General features: G+C 37.2%; 1 protein-coding gene across 1 annotated transcript in view; it reads left to right on the top strand.

Annotated features, from left to right (window-relative positions):
• The window catches only part of LOC110168276 (1-phosphatidylinositol 4,5-bisphosphate phosphodiesterase beta-4), a 222,765-nt gene extending 206,495 nt beyond the window's left edge, over window positions 1-16,270 (top strand). Inside the window, exons 30-41 of the mRNA XM_055149678.1 lie at window positions 3,050-3,138; window positions 3,968-4,124; window positions 4,660-4,709; window positions 4,818-4,883; window positions 5,262-5,377; window positions 7,294-7,369; window positions 7,672-7,847; window positions 9,636-9,737; window positions 10,663-10,720; window positions 10,810-10,896; window positions 12,685-12,721; window positions 16,015-16,270. Of these exons, the coding sequence (XP_055005653.1) occupies window positions 3,050-3,138; window positions 3,968-4,124; window positions 4,660-4,709; window positions 4,818-4,883; window positions 5,262-5,377; window positions 7,294-7,369; window positions 7,672-7,847; window positions 9,636-9,737; window positions 10,663-10,720; window positions 10,810-10,896; window positions 12,685-12,721; window positions 16,015-16,091 (1,091 nt within the window). The 3' untranslated portion in view covers window positions 16,092-16,270. The remainder of the gene's footprint in view (window positions 1-3,049; window positions 3,139-3,967; window positions 4,125-4,659; window positions 4,710-4,817; window positions 4,884-5,261; window positions 5,378-7,293; window positions 7,370-7,671; window positions 7,848-9,635; window positions 9,738-10,662; window positions 10,721-10,809; window positions 10,897-12,684; window positions 12,722-16,014) is intronic.
• Window positions 16,271-20,787: the final 4,517 nt, after the last annotated feature.

The following is a 20,787-nucleotide window of genomic DNA, read 5'->3' on the forward strand; positions in this document are numbered from 1 at the left end:
AGTAAAGAGAGGCATAAATTGAAAATTGTTAAAGTAAAATACAAAAATTCTGCTTAAAAACGACCAAAACACAAAGAAAATGACACTACACTGACTCACATGTTGGTCATGAATGATCTCTGGTCTCACGATTTTCTTTAATTACACACTCACGTCACAATTTTTTCATTACCAACCACCAAAAAGCCAAGGATGTCCGAGTTTTTTTTTATTTATCTTGAAATTCTGTTCAGCCTAGGCATAATAAATATTAAAACAATGCCACAGAGTAGTAGTAGTAGTATTCTATGTATAAAAATAATTGTATCATCTTTATTTTAATTAGTTTGAATTTTATAGGTTGTTTGTTTTATGTTTTGTTCACAGAACCTATTATGCCCAACAAAACTGAAACAAAAGTAATTATTGAAGACTTAAAGGTGATGTTGATAATATGACGTGAAAAACAGAACTAGTTCATTTTAAAGTTTGCAGCGATCCAAAGTTATTCCTCACTTCCCTTATGTATTCCGAGCATCCAATTTTTTTTCCGCGACGAGTTTATAAGAACTTTTCACAACTTTCCAGAGAGTCTAGAGCACAGTTTTGTCGTCACAGTAAAGTAAGGCTGTGCAATTAATCGAATTTTCATCGCGATTTTGATTTGTGGGTCCAACGATCTCCAATCTCATAAAATCGAGTTGAAACAATTTAGCTTAACAAAGTTTATTTTGGGATATTTTTTATATAAATAAGTTTATTTTATTTTTTAAATGTAAAGATTGTAGAACAGCTGGATATAGAGTTTATTTTGGATACATTTATGTTTTTCTGCCTTATTTCATGTTCAAAGTATATTTTATACATCGCAAAACTGCTCTAAGGTTCATATTTGTAGCCTATATTTATTTCCAATTTGAAAGTTTTGCATAAATTATCAAAAACAAAGTGTTTTTTTTTTTTGAGAGAGAGAAATGCTGAATAAATGCAACTAAAAAATAATTGTTTGAATAATCAATATTGACCAAAATCGTGATAATGATTTTTTCCATAATTGAGCAGCCCTACAGTAAAGCTAACAACAATTAGCATGCTAACAGCGCACTTCCTGATTCTCGGAGGATGCTTTATAATCAGATGCAGACAGTACGCAGCGGTTTCATTTTTACCTGAAAAAAACTGCTCAAAATAATTGTCAAATACAATAATTATTGTCTGTAGGTTTCTAATCATTTTTTAATAAGTATTGGAGGTATAAACAGACACATGCCATTTGCAACTGAAACTGAAAACTGTTTTTTATAGATAATAAGATATGTAAAGAAAACATATTTGGGGATTTTTATTTTTTTTGTTTTTCAAGTTTTTATTACATTTTACAGTCTTTACCACACAACATATAACAGAACAGACAGCAGCACATCACCTTGGGCCGAAGGAGCAAAACCACAAATCCATCTGCACATATGCACCTGCAAGTGCACTCCAGAGCAAAAACAAAGAACAAAACTAAAATTCCAAAGTGCATGTGACAAGCCTGAACACCTTTTTCACTCAGTTTAACCTGTTACAAGTACAAGTAGTTTCAATTCTAAATTAAAAGGCCAAATCCATAAAGGCCAAAAACAAAGATTTGTTTTCCTAATGTACCAGTTTCAAATGTGTTTTAGTCAATGGAGCAACCAACCTGTCACAGGCATTTCAAGTCAAAAACAGTTGCCCAAGATTTTACAAAAATGTCCATGTTATCATTCAACTTAGCCAATAATTTCTCATATGAGACTATTTTCATCAAATTGTCCATCCATCTATTAAAGTCTGGAGGAGAAGGATCCTTCCATACACCAAGAATGACCCGTGCTGCTGTTATTATTACCCCTTCACCTTTAAAACCACATACTCACATTTTGTTACCCCTGGCGTTACTGATTTATCCCCAAGTAAACATAATGTTGGTGACCTGGGTATAGTTTTACTAATCCACCTTTCTATACATTCTAGTAATATTTGGGGATTTTTAATTAAATACTTTTATCTAAATATTCTTGCTCACCTCATGTTTGCAAACGTTAGCATTAACGTTTAACATTAATGCTAACGTTTAGCATTAATGTTTAAATGTATAAGAAATCTCCTGTCTAACCTGTCATGAACCAAGCTCGTGATGGATCCTGACTTGCTCCTGGAGTGCAGTATATCATATTTTACACCTGCCCAAGGACACAACTGTATAAAATGTCATTGGAATTTAACCAGCAACCTTCAGATTAACGGCTTCTCCTTTTACTGAACAACTGTGCTTAAAAGCTGAAAAATCCTCTATTTAAAGGTGAACTGTGTAACTGTTCTGGAACATGGTCCACTGTTTTTTTCCTGAAATGATCTACAGTACGGCATTTCATTTATTTATCTCCATGGAGACAAGCAGGCCACATCACCAGGCCAAGTGACAGGTCAGATCTGTGGAGAAGCTGACCTGCTCACAGTAATAATGCATGTTTAGAGTAGTTTTGAGAAATAAAAACACCTGGAATTGAATAAATACAAGATATATTTGCTGAATGTGATACTGTGGAACATCTCAAACCACTAACGTCACCATCCTCCATCAGAAAAGTTACGCAGTGCACCTTTAAGCAGATATATACACAAAGAGCAGTGAGTGTGAGTGTCCTGCAGCAGCGTGAAAGCCCACACTTCTGTCCTCCTGCTGTTTTACACCAGCTCCCCGGGCAGAGACATGACAGTGGAGTCTGTGGGCAGAGGGCATACAAATGAGCACAGCCATTCTACTGTCATTAAAGTGCGCCAAAGGGACACATTACACCACCACACTGTATCTATTAGCTCGACAGTGGAGGCTCACGTCTGAACAGCTCTTTCAATATTTTAATGGGAAAATAATATATGCAGTTTCGAAATTTAACAACTAGCTGTGTGTTTTTTCATTCTTAAATGTTCTATATTTGGCAAAACTGACTCTTGAGGGATCAGATATAATATTTATCACTTGAATTAGTTTTATTTATTTATTTACTTATTTATTTGTTTATTTATTTTATTTTTACAGAAATTGTGGACGCTCTGTCAGATCCAAAGAAGTTCTTGACCATCGCAGAGAAGAGAGCAGACCAGATGAAGGCGCTGGGAATCGATACGGTACACACCTTACAGTTTTATATACTCTGCCAAAAATACTGTCTACATGGTTTAAATTGATTTTCATTAAGAATATTAATTTATTCATTTTTTCTGTAAGTGAATTTTCCCCTAATTTTTCCCATAGACATTTCTGAAAGTTCTAACATTAAAGAGTTCAAAGACATGGAGGAGACTAAGCAGCTACTTGTTAAGTAATATCCATAACACAATTGTTTTAAGGCCATTTAAGATGCAAGTTTCTTTGAGATGTTTTATAATGTTGTAGTTTATAAAGTTTCAGAAACAGATTAGTTACTTTATAACTGATTATCACTGAGCTTACAAACTTTTAATATGATTTTCTGTCTGAAAGTCTATGAGAAAAATGAATGGGAAATGTATTTCTGGAACCAGGTGGTGGGTGGTCACTGTTGAGCTCCATAAATAGTACATTCACTAGCTAGGACCACGCCAACGACAACATAGTGCGAAGTAGTTTATTGATAATGTACAAAGCGAGGCAAAGATGGCTGGGTTGAGACTATGGGCGGAGGCTCCGTCTCAATCTACAATTGGTCCAGCCGGAACGGGACCCCCCTTGTAGGGGTCTTATGACTGAAAGACAAAATAGGGGATGGGAGGGTGGGGTCGAGTTCGCCGAGACAAACTGGGATGATGGGAAAGGCTGCTACATATAGGCTTCTGGGAAATTAGAGGTGTGGTCGAGGTGAGTTGTGGTTCGCCGGTGAGAGGAGAGGGCGGCTGAGGCCTGGTCCTGCTCCTGAATCTCAGTTAATCGTATTAACTACATTTGTGACATTCTATTTGACATGAGCTGTTTTTACAGAATGATATCGCTGATGTCCCGAGTGGCAGCTCAAAGAACGACAAGAAGGGAAAAGGCAAAGGAGACACAGTGAAAGCCAATGTGACTCCACAGGCCAGTGCAGACATGGGCCAGACCTCCAACTCTGCTCAGAACAACAACGCGGAAACCAAGAAAGGTAACACTTTGTATTTAGTATGTCTTATAAACAGTGGTGGAACATAACGAAGTAGTAAAGTACTTTACTTAAGTAGATTTTAAAGTGTAAACTTACTTTTACTTCACTACATTTCAGAGCTGTATCTGTACTTCTACTCAACTACATTTTTAACTGGATTGAAAAGTAAAAGTATTTTTTATTATAGTGTGAAAAGGCTGATGGTTTAATTTTAGCACGTTTATAGTTTGAGCAAACAAAAATATACAAATTAAAACAAGTAGAAAAAAAGACTGATTCATTTGTTTCTGTTGAACAAAATTTTGCACAAATCTAAATATACTTTGGATAAAATGAAGATGCTAACCGGAGTAGTAGATAACGCAATACTACATACTGTAATAAGAATACAATAAAGAGAGAGCTGATTGGTTGAGAATTAAAAATAACAAGATGTGATTGGCTGACATTAATTCCATCTATCCATCCATGCCTTTGTTAACACATAAAATTTAAATTCAGATACATTTTTAATCATGTTTGTTGTCTGTTTCAGATTCGGGACTTGTGCCTCATGTCAGTATTGATGACTTAAAACAAATGAAGGTGAGTTTCCTGTGTTTATTTCTCTAGTGGAAAATTACTGCTGTAATATCCAACTATTAATTCATCTAGATAATTCAAAAATACTGACTCACCTTTTTGTATTTTTAGTCATACCTTAAGTTATTAAAAAAGCAACAGAAAGAACTCAGCAGTTTGAAGAAGAAACATTTAAAGGTGAGTGAACGCATGGGCACTTCTGATCTTAAAGATGCACTGTGTAACTTTTTGTTTGGGGTACTTTACCTGCTTGTTTCTATGGAGATGTCACTGCTCTGCCTGGAATGTTTCACAGTATTTAGACTTTGAACAGCTCTACCTAACATTTATTCAATTACAGGTGGTTTTAGAGCTCAAAAATACCTAGAAAAACAGACATTCTGACTGTGAGCGGAGTCGCCTCTCCACAGATCTGACCTGTAACTCGGTCTGGTTTAGTCTCCATAAAGATAGAAAGGTTTAACGCCATACTGTGAAACATTCCAGACAAAGCAATAACATTTTCTTTTTCCTCTTAAATGATCTAATCCTGCTCTTGTGTTTGTGTTGTACCAGGACCAGAACACCATGCAGAAGACTCACTGCACACAGGCCGATAAAATGGTTTCTCTTCACGACAAAGAGAAAATCACTCTGGAAAAACTCCTCGAGAAAGCCATCAAGAAACGAGGGTAAGGATTCTGTATTTGTTTTTAGTCTGTACAAAATAGTTAACAGCCACTTTTTCAAATATATAAATAAAAAGGACATGGTTTAACTTTTCTGTGGAGCGTCCGTCAAACTCTTTTCTCTATGGAGATGTTATTGCTTTGTCTGGAATGTTTCACAGACAAAGCAATAACATCTTCATGGAAATGTTATTGTCTTCATGGAGACCAAACCAGACAGTTACAGGTCAGATCTGTGGAGAGGTGACCCCACTCACAGTCAGAATGTCTGTTTCTCTAGGTGTTTTTGAGCTATAAAACCACCTGTAATTGAGTAAATGTAAAGTGGAGCTGTTTAATGTCATACTGTGGAACATTTCAAACAGAGCAATGACATCTCCATAGAAACAAGCAGGTGATGGACCCCCAACGAAAAAGTTACAAGGTCATCTTTAACATAAAATTAAAATCAACTTTAATTCACTAGCTAGGACCACGCCAACAACAACATAGTGTGAAGAAGTTTTTTGATAATGTACGAAGCGAGTTGAGGGTTGAGACTCTGGGTGGAGGCTCCGTCTCAATCTACAATTGGCCCAGCCGGAACGGGACCCCCCCATTGTAGGGGTTTTATGACGGAAAGACAAAATAAGGGATGGGAGGGTGGAGTCGAGTTCGCCGAGACAAACTGGGATGATGGGAAAGGCTGCTACATAAAGGCTTCTGGGAAATTGGAGGCGTGGTCGAAGTGAGTTGTGGTTGGCTGGTGAGAGGAGAGGACGGCTGAGGAGTGGTCCTGCTCCTGAATCTCACTTAATCACATTAACTACATAAATGTACGTGACTATCTTATTAATTTTTACTTTTTTTTTTTTTGCCGCTTTCACATATTTTGTTATACCGTATTTTTGGGACTATAAGTCGCTCCGGAGTTTAAGTCGCACCAACTAAAAAATGCATAATGAAGAAGAAAAAAATATAAGTCGCACTTTTGGGGGAAATTTATTTTATAAAATTTGAGACCAGGAATCAACATTTCATCAAAGGCAAATTATAGTAATAACAATAGAACAGAGAACAACAGACTGAACAGGCGTCTGGTGTGTTAATGTCACATATTAAGAGTTCTTCAGATAAACTATAGCATAAACAACAGAACAGAACAAGTTTACCAAACTCTCCATCTCACTCCAAATCACTAAATCCATTCAATTCTTCATCCTCGGTGTCATTTATAGCGGTAAACGGAGCGCTGCTTCTTCTTCCGTGTAGCTGTTGTTAGACTCAACATCAGTTCCAGTTAGAATTATTCTGAATCCCGACAGCATGGTTTCGGTTGTCTCTGAAGTTCAGGCTTTGTCGATCCATCCAGTGACTTCCAGGAAAGTTGCATGGCTGACCCGTCCGGTTACCGTGAAGCTGTGTTCTCCATCTCCACTTTCCTCCAGCCCCTCACAAGTTTCTCGCTCACTCCAAACTTTCTTTCTGCTGCTCCATTACCATTTTCGGCTGAATATTTCACTACTTGGACAATAGGTTTTTCTGCAGGAGACATGCGCAGTAGAGTCAAGTGACAGTGGTACAGAAGTAATACTTGTACTACTATACTGGCACACAAGGCTGTCAGTGTGAACATTTTAATATATAAGTCGCACCGGAGTATAAGTCACAGGAAACACCCAAACCATGAAAAAAAGTGTGACTTATACTCTGAAAAATACGGTAACTGCCTCTTTTGTGTATGTTTTTGATGAAAAGATAATAAATAATAAAATCCCTGTGAGATGCATAATGTATTAGTTTTCGTCTTAAACTCTTATTATGTAAGTGTATTCAGTGTATTCATCTGACTATACTACAGTAGTTAGGCAAAGCTGTGGTCTGTATTTCATTTGTAACTTCACTAATAATAAATGAAATGTCTCCTGTGTGAATTGCAGAGAAAATAACTGCCAAGATCTAAAGAAGGAGACAGAAGATAAGATTCAGACGCTCGCCACTGAACACAAAGCCAAGGTAAAGTCTCACCGTCCTCTTTTTCCTTATCTTAGACCCTTGTTTTTTGTGAATAAAGATGTACAAATGTTGTGTATTTGCATAGTTCAAGGGCCCATATTACACTATTTTTGTGATGTGATAATGTTGTTTCCTCATCACAAACAGACCAGGATTACTCAAACATGTGTGAATGAAACAAAACACAACTCCAGGTCTGTTTTTGATGACGTAACAGCATTATAACATGACTTAAAGCTCACAAGAATGACTTTTGTGTAATATAGGACCTTTAACAGACAGTTTGTTGTATATTTTCGCAGGTAAAAGACATCACGGCGCAGCACACTAAAGAGTGGTCGGAGCTGATCAGGAGCCACAGCAGTGAGGAGCAGGAGCTGAAAGACGCTCACGTGACGCAGCAGTGTGACCACCTCAAGAAGCTCCTCACCTCTGTGCAGGAGCAGCAGACTCTCCAGCTCAAACTCATACACGAGCGGTAAGAGCTGGAGTTTGATCTAAAAGGTGCACTGTGTCACTTTTCGGTCGGGGGTCCGTCACCTGTTTGTTTCTGTGGAGATGTCATCGCTCTATGACATTAAACAGATCTACTTCACATTTATTCAGTTATAGGTGGTTTTAGAGCTCAAAAATACTTAGAAAAACTGATCTGACCTGTAACTTGGTCTGGTTTGGTCTCTATGAAGATAAAAAGCCATACTGTGAAACATTTCAGACAAAGCAATAACATCTTCATGGAGAAAAGTTTTTGACGCACCCTCCATCAGAGAAGTTACGTGATGCACCTTTAACCCTACAGACAGTAAAACAAGTACGAAAAGACATGAATGAATAAACATTCAAACTTTTATTCATACTGTTTATATTCTGTGTAAGAAGAATAAAATGTGAATTCTAGCAATTTGCCAAAGGGTTTGCTAGAGCTGGAATGGTGAAGGTACACTTTAAATTGTTCCTCTGCGTTTGACCCATCCTTCAATACCTTTGGGGCACATCCTCAATGGGCGCCACAGTGTAGTACCCATTCACCCATCTCCAGATCTTTTTTTTTTTTTTTTTCCAATTTTGAAATTATATATAACAAAAACTAAAATAGACACACACAACCACACAACCCACCTCTTTATCCACACTATCCACACACACAAAACTAAAAAGTCCATCTCCACATCTTGAGCTGGTCTTGGTCAGGCCTGCTTTAGAGGGGAGAAACATGTACAGCCCAGAGCCCAGGGAATCAAACCCAGAACCCTGAACCTTCTTTCTCTCTATGAGGTGTGACTACTAGCTTCTATACCACTGTTTCCCACAAACTTGGATGCGACCCTCAGGTGGGTCACAAGAGATTATTTTGGGGCCGCCTTATCTCGATCTGCATGTAGGTTTGCAAGTTCTGACGCATGAGAGAGCGAGTGAATATCCAGTCCTCAGTAGGGCCAGTGTTTCTCTGCTTATTCCTTTCACTACTACATATTTGTGTGAAGTGAGATTTTCTGTGCTCACAAAAATGAAGACAAAGCACAGAAACAGACTGAATGCTGCGTCTGATCTGCTGCTGCGTCTCCTCCTGCACCCGGACTGAACACACTACAAAAACACAGACAGGCCATCTATCTCATTAGAAATGTTGAAATGTTAAGACATGTTTTGTATAATTTCTAATCTTTTTGTAATTATTTTATTGACTATTTTGTTCCAGTATTGCTGGTTCAATTTAATGTTGAAAAGAAAAAGAAATGGGCTACATTTGAAGTCCAAATAGGCGACTTCTGGATCCTTTTATTGCTGCTTCAATGTTTTTCATTGCTTAAAACTTCAGTAATACTAATTGATCAGAGACACGATCACTCAATAAAACAACAATAAAATATCCTCATTAATGTTCAGTAATGTTCAATAATCCATCTTTATTTTGTGATGTACAAATAATGTCTATTGACTTGGGTTGCAAGGTTTGTGACTTTTCAAATATGGGTCCCCAGAAAAAAGTTTGGGAAACACTGACCTATGCCAACGTGTTGCCAGTTAGTGCATCTTAAATTCCTTTTTTCCTTTTCTTCCCGGTTAGAATATCAGGGTACTCAGGTTAAGATTCTCTCAGCTACTTTTTCATTTGGTTGTCTAAGTCGCTCTGAATTATGAGCTCAAATGCAGAGAATAATAAATATTTCTATGGAGAAAATAAAGTTTGTCTGTACGTCTTGACATCATACAATTCAATTTGTTTTTGTTTTTTATAATCATATTCTTGTCTGTGTTTTTTTAGACAAAGTAAAGAGATGCGCGCCAACCAAGCCAAGATGTCCATGGAGAACAGCAAAGCCATCAGTCAAGACAAGACCATCAAAAACAAAGCAGAGAGGGAGAGGTGAGCTCACACTGTATGTAGAAAGAACACATGTACAAATAGATAACTGCAATTACATTACACATATACTGAAACTCAAGTCATTTTAAAGGTGCTCTATAAAACATACTGCTGTAATTGTCAAATGTCACTTTTTTGTACCTCTGAAAATGTATAAAACTAACTTAACAGCACAGTAAAAGCATTTCTAGTGCTTGTCTCCATGGAAATGTTATTGCTTTAACTAGAATATTTCTCAATATAGATTCAGGCTACAGCACTACGCCACATTACAGTTCAGATCTGTGGAGAGACACCCCTATTCACAGAAGGAATTATTGTATTTTTGAGCAACAGAAACATTCGTAATGAATAAATCTTAGATGGAAATGTTTAAAATCATACCATGGAACATTCCAGGCAAAGCAATAGCATCTCCATGGAGAAAAGGTTGCGCAGTGCATCTTTAACATAATCAAAATAGCATAATTAAAAGTTAAATTATTGTTATTAGATATGGAAGATGCATTAGACGCATCTGTCATTGTATTTCATTGCCATTGTGGTTTTATGAATCTTTACCGTATTCCAGTGAAAAAAACACAAATCATAGAAGAAATAAGTTTATATATTGGTGGTTTTTAGATTCTAAAATGATATGATACTGTCATACTCCCAGATCAGGGGCAAGAGCCAGATTTCCCTGTTGATTACATTGTACTACTGCCATAAAATATCCAAAAGGTAAACTCACAAATGTTGAACCTGGTACTTTCAATTACTGACTAAACCAAGACCTCTCTATATGACAATGCAATTTGTATTTTAATGTTGTTAATTTAAGCTTCCTCCTATTTGTATTAGTTAATATTGGCCTATAGCATGCTCTGATGTCATCTAAATTTTATGTAACGTTCTAATTATGAATCACTGGTGTTGTGTTCAGGCGAGTCAGAGAACTAAACAGCAGTAACACCAAGAAGTTTCTGGATGAACGAAAGAGGGTATGATTTACACAGTATCGAAAATGACACTTTTATAATTATTGTTATTTTTGTGATTGCTAATGGTCACGGTGTTTTTATTTGTGCAGCTGGCGATGAAGCAGCAGAAAGAGATGGAACAACTGGAGAAGAACCAGAGGGAGCAGCTAGACAAACTGGAGAAGTTTAATGAGCAGGTAACAGCCAATCACACGGGTTTTAATACATTTTATTTATTTATTTAGTGTCATTGTACAAACAGAATACAGAAAACAGGCAAAATCGTTAAACTGAATACAAGAATATATGCTGTTGTTACAATACACAGGCCCGTCTACAGAAAATTTGGGGGCCTGGGGCAAGAAACCTCACATGGGCCCCCCTCTCTAATATTCATTAATAAGCAAAGGTTCCAATTCTGGGCTCCTAATACATTAATTTCAACAATATATATATGTACAAATGATATAACTGTTGATTTTCAAAGTCAAATATTGTGGTTTTGTTTTTTAATAGGATTAGCCCCAGTAATTCTAGAGATATTAACTATAAACAAGACAAACAAAAATATTATCAAATTGAAGCTTAAATGTGCACGATGTTGGTGGAGAGTTCACCACCTGTCTGTCTCCATGGAGATGTTACTGTTTCACCTGGAATGTTCCTCAGTATGCGAAGAGAGATGAACCAGCTCACAATAAAGCCCTATTCACACAGGATAAGTTCAACCCAGGGACGTGTGGTCATTTGTGAAAAACCGCCCCACGTTTGTGTTACTTGCAGCGCATTCACATGGGATAAAGGAAGTTCGTAAATTACTCTGTTTTACTGATATTACGGATATGTCGTAACATCAGCTATAAAAAGAGGAAGGGCAGTTAGTATAAAGGCGACTGGACCAGGACTAGACCAGGACTGAACCAGGACTAAACCATGTCTAAACCAGGACTGGATCAGGACTGGACCAGGACTAGACCAGTACTGGACCAGGACTGAACCAGGAGTAAACCACGTCTAAACCAGGACTGGATCAGGACTGGACCAGGACGAGACAGGACTGGATCAGGACTGGACCGGGACTAATCCAGGACTGGTATAGAACTGAATAGAGACTTAACCAGGACTAAACCAGGACTAAACCAGTGTCGATCTAGCGGCCTGAGTTGCGTGGATCTCTCCCCCTGGTCCTAGCGAGAATTGTCTCTCTTCTTGGACCTCTTCCCGTTTCTGCAGATCGGTTTACCTATAGTGCGACACGGGACCGTATTAGATCTTGCCCCTAAAAAGCTCAAAACTGCTAATCAAAATTTCTACCGCAGCCTTCACGTTCAAGCAGGAAAGAGATAGAAAAGGCGCAATTACCAAACAAACACTGAGATGCAGATTCGGACTAGTATTATCACTGGACATCTATGTTTGGTGAAGTATAAGGTCATTTGCAACATAATTTTTACTTTACAAATTACAGACATGGCGCATTCATTTGGGATTAAGATCTCAGGAATCCTCCGCAATTACTTCAAATCACCAAAGGTCCACAGGTTATACTATTCCCGTGCGAATAGGGCTTAAGAATACACTTTTGGACCAATAAAAACATCTGTAACTGAATAGATGTGAGATAAATTAATGCTATATGGTGGTACATAATAACATCTCCATGGAGACAAGCAGCCTCCAACATGAAAGTTATGTGTATCTTTTAGCAGCAAGTTCTTCCATAAAATACTTACCTTTCCAACAACTTGCTCCAGATGCTCAGTGATCTATAAAACAGTAGAATCTTCTGGTTTCTTGTATTGTTTACTTCATACATGCATATTAAAGACATAAGCACTATGCCTTATGCAGTGTATGTAATAGTGCTGTAATTGCATAAGATTCGTTCAAAATTGTATGAAACAGTTTCATCTCGCGTTTTATTTGACCATCTGTCACACGTGCGTTTGTGCCTAATTTATGTGATTATGATTTGCCTTTTCCAGCTTTTGAAATCACACCATGCAAACAAACAGGTGCAAGGTAGGCATCTCCATCTCACCCATCTACACTCTGCAAAAAAACAATGTGAAGATCTGTAAAAATGACTTGAAATTAGAATATTTGAGGAGTATCGACTAGTTGAACTTAACAAAAATGCACTGATTATATTGGCAGTTTTTATACACAATAAGGGATTAAAAGTTATAAAAAATAAAAAAAAAGTATTATTTATAGCAATTATTTTACAGACAAGATTATGATTAGATTTAAATTCATTAATTTAACAACAAATTTGAGAGCACTAAAAACTTAGGAAAAATTGAAAAATGAACTGCTAAACTAATATTACAATTTTGTGAGAAGAGAATTATTTGAGAACATATTTTTAGGGCTTTAAACTACAGAGTTAATAGATTATACAATATACTTCAGATTACAGATTACTTACATATATATATATATACTTGGAATTTTGAGTCAATTGCAATAATACTTCACTGCAAAAAGTAATATCTACATTCAAGTGACTCAAGTTTAGAAGATTCAACTTGATTTCAGTACATTTGACTTGACAAGTAAAAGTATCTAAGGCCTTGTCTACACTAGTACGTATTCGAATCGTTTTCGTTGCGGATGCAGTGTTCGTTCACACTAATCCGATTGAAAACAGCTCCAGAGATCTGGTACCGGCAGTTCCCATGAATTCATTTGAGCACAGATCTGATCTGGCACCATGTGGATGCCTGAAAACATTGATACGTTGATACGCTGATGTAGGTCTATGCACCGCGAAGTACTTTACCGCCAAACGCTAAGAGGCTAGAATATATGTCCATTTATATATACGGTCTGTGTGTCTCTGAAAAGTTTAATATGAATCATCTCCAACGTGATAGAAGCACAGAACAGACTCACCATCAGCAGAACACCCCTCTGTCACAGAAAGAACACTCATATTCCACTGAGTCATGTCCTTTAGTCCGACAGAAGTTGAACCACATCAGCGCACAAGGAGCGAGCTATTTTTTCGACATCTCAATTTATGCAAATTAGCCATGTAGTTTAAGTTTCATTTCTGTAAAACGTAAACAAATATACTCATAGCTGTGTGGATAGGGAAAGATTGGCGTCACAGAAACGACGTGTCTGGAAGCAAATCGTTTCTGATATGATACACGGATTTGTTCCAGTGTAAACATAGTCTAAGTCTTTGTTTCTTAATTCAAACACGATTTAGTTTCTTATTATACAAAGAGTTGTTGTTTTTCTTATCTTCAGAGTAACCAGATGTATTTTCCTTTTTCAACTACAAAAATACTTGTTCCACTGGTATAGAATTTTACTTGTCACGTGAAATTTACTCAAATCAATTTAACATGTGCTTAATTTTCATTTTTGTAGTGGAGGATTTAAATGGAACATACATTTCAAGTCATTTTATCTAATCTACTTATTCATTTTTGCAGTGCATGATCTAGTTTCTTTCTCTCTTTCTCTCCCCCTCCCTCTTTGCCTTTTTCTCTCTTTCTCTCTCAGTGCCATCGACTCATTTTCAATTTTGTTTTCCTCTTTTTCAAAACTGTCAAAATACTTTCTTTCTTGCTTCAAATACTCTGCGGTGACGCGAACAGGCGAGCTACAGCCTCCTGACAGATTGTACAGCGTGCGGTGAAATCCCTCTCTCGTGTTTACATGGGGGAGGGAGGGAGAGGAGGAGGAGAGAGGAGGAGGAGGAGGGGGGGTTGCACAGTGACAGCAACAGCTTGACTCATAAATCACAGTGACTCAGAGACTTACTACGCAAAAGCACAGTCTCCTCCCACTCACAAAATCGTGCCTTCAGATAAGATTTGAGTTTAGTTCCAGCAGGGATCTTTAGGAAATTTATACCACTTTAAAATCAGATAAAGTAAGAATTGAGTGTTGTATAAAGTCGTATTTAAAGGGCTCATATTACATTATTTTCTGATCTATGTCATAATGTTGTTTCCTCATCTCAGACAGACCTGGAGTTGTGTTTTGTTTCATTCACATATTTAAAGCACAAACCTGCAAATTTTGGCTGAGTTTTTCTCTCAAACCGAAAACACATGACATCACCCAGTGATGTCATGCCGTAAAAGAGGGAGTGATCCACTGTGTTTTTAAACTCCATACACTATCTACTTCTACTCCTACTACTACTCCATACTTTTTACTTTAGCCTAAACCCTTTCGGTCATGATCCATTGGGCTGTAGTCTATGTTTTGTTTTGTTTTGTTTTGTTTCATAGTGCAGCAAAATGACCAAATAAAAAACTAGGGGGAAAAAAGAATTGCAACTCTCTACTGAAATAAATAATAATGGTAAAAGGAGCTGTTGACTTGAAAACTACTGCTTCATGACATCACAAGGTGAAACAGAACATTTTGAGATTTTAAAATGTAGAGGGTGTCAAACTCAAATTCACCGAGGCCAAAATTAAAAACTGGGACTAAGTCATGGGCCAAACTAAATATTTACTGAAAATTTTCAACCACAGCTGCATGTTTTTCTTCTTTCAAGATATGTAATGTTAAATCTTTTCCTATTAAAATAAATGTTTCATAATAATTAATAATTTTGCTTAAACATTGAATCCAGAACAAAGCATAATATAAAATAATAACTCCAATTTCCCAGAAGCCTATACGTAGCAGCCTTTCCCATCATCCCAGTTTGTCTCGGGGAACTCGACCCCACCCTCCCATCCCCTATTTTGTCTTTCAGTCATAAAACCTCTACAGTGGGGGGGTCCAGTTCCGGCTGGGCCAATTGCAGATTGAGACGGAGCCTCCGCCCAGAGTCTCAACCAGCCATCTCTGCCTCGCGTCGTACATTATCAATAAACTTCTTCGCACTATGTTGTTGTTGGCGTGGTCCTAGCTAGTGAATACATATTTGATATCATCTCGCGGGACAAATATAATTATACTGTGGACCAAATTTGGTCCCCGGGCCTGAGTTTGACATGTCTGATATAGACAAACTAATAAGAAAGAATTACTCAACTGTGTGAATGAAACAAAACACAACTCCAAGTATGTTTTTGAGGAGGAATAACATTATAACATGGTTTAAAGTTCACTGTTTTTTGTGTAATATTCGACATAAACAGTAAAATATTCCAGCCAAAACAATACACATCTCTATGAGAGCAAGTGTACCAGAAAAGTTGCTCAGTGTAGCTTTAATTCAGGTTTGAGTGACATTTAAACCGTAATATTGTGCGTTGCTATTTGTAAAGTTTGCAGATGTTTTGGTTTGCCGTGGGGAGTGTTTTGTAGTGACTGGACTGTGCTGCTTTTGACAGGCCAAGGACATGCAGCAGATGGTGAAGCTGGAGGAGGAGATGGAGCGCAGACCTGCCACAGTGGTGTGAGCGCCTGACGCCACGGCAACCACAAACAAACAACAACAAGAATCACAACAACAACAACAGCAACGCACTCTAAAACAAGAAACGCCAGGCTCCAAGCATACACTGCAAAAAACCATCTCTGCATGAATGAAAATGACTTGAATTCAAAGTAATGTTTTGAGTAGTTTGAACAAATTAAAATTTATTAAGTTTGTAGGTCTATTTTTTTTAAACTTATTTCAAAGTATATTTGACACATACAAATAGATTTTTTGTTGTTTAATGCAAAAATATTTCTTATATTTTCTGTTTAGTTTTTTAACCTAGAATTCGTTTTTTATCCATCTAAAGACAATTATAGATTTTCTTTAAATTATTTCTAATTCTTACAAAGCTCACAATATTTTTAATGCTTATTTTATGTATTTATTTATTTATTTATTACACATTTATTTTACTTATTAATTTCATACAACAGGCGCACATTTTATTATTTATTTTTTTCAGAAATTTGGAAAAAATATATACAGTATGAAAAAAGTCAAATACCTTGAAGCGAGTACAATTATTCAGACCTGTAAACTTAATAAATCTAAGTAAATCCAAACTACACAAAATAATGCTGAGTTCGCGTGGCGTTGACTCGTGCAGATGTGAGTTTTTTGCAGTGTAAGATTCTTGTTCGGACTGTACCATCCCCCCCTACCCCCTGACCCCGCCCCCTCCACCACCACCAGCACAGCTCACTGCTCCCTCCTCTGTGCTGTTCTCCACCCGCCCGTGCTTCCTCTGCATCCTCCACCCCGGTCCTCCTCTGCACCACAACACCCACGTGTACACTGCAAAAAAAAAAAAAAGTATCGAGGATGAGTTCAAATGACTTAAAAATCTTGATTTGATTGCACTTTCTTGATTATTTAACTTATTTCATGGCATTTCTAACTGTTTTTAAGCTTATGAATTTGCCAGTGGATTCATTTCAGTTCAGTTTCAGTTTAATTATCCAAATACATTTTTTAAAAGTTGAGTTTTGTCTTAAATTCTCAATTTTAAGTAAAGTTAAATTATTATTTTTAAGTACAAAATCTGACTCCACTGGAAAGCTGTTTCACTTAAGTCATATTTACTCAAATTTTTCAAATGTGCACCGTGCTACTTTTTGATTAGGGGTCCGTCACCTCCTTGTTTCTATGGTTACGTCATCGCGCTGCCTGGAATGTTCCACAGTATGACATTAAACTGGTTTTATAGCTTAGAAAAACCGGCATTCTGACTGCGAGAGGGGTTGTTTCTCCGCAGATCTGACCTGTAACTTGGTCTGATTTAGTCTCCATGAAGATAGAAAGGTTTAACGCCATAGAGTGACGAACCCTTCACCAGAAAAGTTACACAATGCAGCTTTAAAAGGATGATGAATTTACACAGTTATTACTTTTTATATGAATTAATAAGCAATATATTTAAAAAAAAACACTTTGTAGGTTCATTAATTAATTTAACTACTCACAGTTATTTAAGTTAAAATCAATTATTGGAATTCAAGTCGTTTTAACACATCTCGATGCAATTTAAATTTTTTTGCAGAGTAACATCTCGTCAACAGATCTGAGCACTGTTTTGAAAGATTCCTTGGTGTTTAATAAGCGCAGGGGTCGCCATGGAGATGACATTGATATATTCTGTCAGCACTAAAGTCTAGTTGAAAACACTGTACGCTCTGCACCTGTCCTGTCCCGAGCACTTTCCCGTCGTTTAGGTCCCAAACATGGCCGCCGTCAGTGCACTGTAAAACTACGTGTTCGAATGTAGACCTCACCGAAGGAGAAACCACCGAAGTAGCAGCTTTTGTCCGATTTCTGTCGACGTCGTAAAGGATTAAAGGGAGGTAAAGCCTTGGTATCGGGGGTTTTTAAGTTACCAAGGAGCAGTTATGTCGGATTCTTTGGTTTAAAATTGCATCTGTTTGTCCCTAGAGCCACACTATGCAACAACACGTAGACCAATGTGTTCAGACGCCACTTTATAAAGGTTTAAGCAAAATAAAAATACTAAACTTGGGATGGCAATTGTAGCTCTGCATTTCAAGTTAATACAATTTCCAAAATCAGTTTTCATACAAGATATACTGCAAAAAATGAATATCTGGCATGGCTTTTATTTAGAATTATAAATGTTATTTGAGTAGTTTTGACCTGGTTTAATGTATTTATTTAATTAACCTAGATTATTTCATTTATTTTATAATATATTGACTAATTCAGCTTGGAAAAAAATCTGATTTCAATACATGCATCCTGAATTTTGAACTTCCGGTCATCGTGCAAGGCATACTGGGAAGGATCCTCCGAAAAAGTGAGCATCAAATCACCATGTTTGGTTTTTGGGATGTGTCTATTGTCAAAGCCGATCTTTTCAAGTCTTTTGAACCATATCGCTTTTGTTTGTGGTTCTGATATTGTCATATTTTAGTTATGGGATTCGGACATCGTGATTGTGTGGTTGTTGGATCCTAACAGTGGAAAACAGCTCGAGAAATGGGCTTTGGAAGTTTGCGAACTCCATAAATGCAAAAGGGAATCAGATGTGTGTGACTGCAAACCTCTGTTCAAACTGTTTCCCTTCCTAACAGAATTGAAAAATAGTGAAAGGTGAAGGCGAAGGGCTGATCAACAGGAAGGACGAAAAATGAAACCTTTGGCTGCCTAAATCATCCAGAGTTTGCAGCGAACATTTTGTATGTGGAGTGACAACAAAGTAAAATCCCGATCCCTCGCTCCACCTTGATTATGAATTTAAAGTCAAAGCCAAAGCGAAAGGCACCAGCTGCCAAGAAACATCTTCCACTGCAAAGTGACCAAGACGTGTTGTTACTGTGAAGTCCAACAAGAAAGTGCGAGCTTGACCTGTTTGTCTCTTGTACCTCTCGCTTAACGAACGGGATTCCACTTTGATGGTGCTCCACATACAAAATGTTCACTGCAAACTCAGGATGATTTTTCAGGCAGCCAAAGGTTTCTTTTTTGGTCCTTCCTGTGGATCAGTCCTGCCCATCGCCTTCACCTTTCTCTATTTTTCAATTCCACTGGGAAGGGAAACAGTCTGAATGGAGGTTTGCAGTCACACACATCTGATTCCCTTTTGCATTTATGGAGTTCGCAAACTTCCAAAGCCCATTTCTCCAGCTGTTTTCCACATCCAACAACCACACAGTTACGATGTCCAAATCCCATAAGTAAAATATGACAATATCAGAACCAGAAACAAAAGTGATATGGTTCAAAAGACTTGAAAAGATCAGCTTTGACAGTAGACACATCCCACTGGGAAAACAAACATGGTGGTTTGATGCTCATTTTATCGGAGGATCTTTACCACTATCCATTGCGTGATGATCAGAAGTCCAAAATTCGGGATGCATGTATTGCAATGTTGTCGTTCCATAGACATTTAAATACGATAGGAATGAGAAGCAATTATTAAAACTACAGAGAAGCATCTTAAAACAATTCAAAATAATAAGTCAGTTTTTAAAATGTGGAAAACAGAACCAGATTGTTTTAAACGGATTTTCACCTCAATGAGTTTTTAAGCGCTACACAACTCTCAAAGATTAGACATTAATGCTAACAACAACAACTAGCATGATAATCGCACACTTACTGCTTCTCTTTATAGACACAGCTCACTTATTTTAACCTCAAGAGATGTATAAATAATATATCTGTGCTGGGTCAAGACGCGTTTTACTCAAGATTCATGTGAAAAAAATCAGGTACAGCACGTTTAAATTAAAATTCTTAATGCAGGTAATTGAGATATTCTTTTTTTGCAGTGTGAAAACCTTCTGAATACCTTCAAGTCATTTCCATAGCACCTAGTAATCTGAACATTGGCCCGTGTTTTGTTCCATGTTACTCACTCACACCCACACACGTAATAAGAGACGACAGCCTTTAGAAAGTCCGACTGCGGAGAGATCCAGCCAGTACTGTATCCCATATACGCAGCAGACCCACACGTACACAACCAACTCTTTTTAACGCTCTGTTTGTGAGAATTCAACTGCAAAAAATAACTCCGACGTCACTTAAATTCAGAAGCTGGGTTTGAGTAGTTAAACCTGGTTAGATCTGGTGACTTTTTGGGTTTGGATTTTTGATTTCAAGCTGTTTTCTTGAAAATAGAGTAATAAAAATGTACCTTAAGTCATGGTCAACTCAACATTTTTATGTTTTGAGATCATTTAGTTTCAAAAAAATGTATGTTTTTTTTGTTGCTTTGTGCTTTTCAAAATAATTCAAATCGTCAATCTTTTATTTAAGTTTACGTCAATTTGATCTAAACACGTCAGCACTACTCAACTGAAACATGCATTGTGTAACGTTTCTGCTTGTTTTGTATGGATACGTCATTGCTCTGCTGGGAATGTTCCGCAGTATGACATTAAACAGCCAAACCTTACTCTATTTATTCAATTAGACGTGGTTTTATAGCTCAAAAATACCTTAAAAAACTGACATTCTGACTGTAACTGGAGGCTCTTCTCCACAGATCTGACTTGTAACTTGATCTAGTTTGGTTTCCATGATAAGATGATGAAAGAAGATTTAATACCATACCGTGAAACATTACAGACAAAGTAATAATAGTTTCCACGGAGAAAAGCATTTAACCGAGGCTCCACAATGCAGCTTTAAAATTCTGGATTCCAGTTTTGTTTTAAAT

This window comes from Boleophthalmus pectinirostris, unplaced genomic scaffold (genome assembly GCF_026225935.1).
Source record: "Boleophthalmus pectinirostris isolate CB_2022bp ecotype Guang Dong unplaced genomic scaffold, ASM2622593v1 HiC_scaffold_13, whole genome shotgun sequence".
In the NCBI taxonomy this organism is placed as follows: Eukaryota; Metazoa; Chordata; class Actinopteri; order Gobiiformes; family Gobiidae; genus Boleophthalmus; species Boleophthalmus pectinirostris.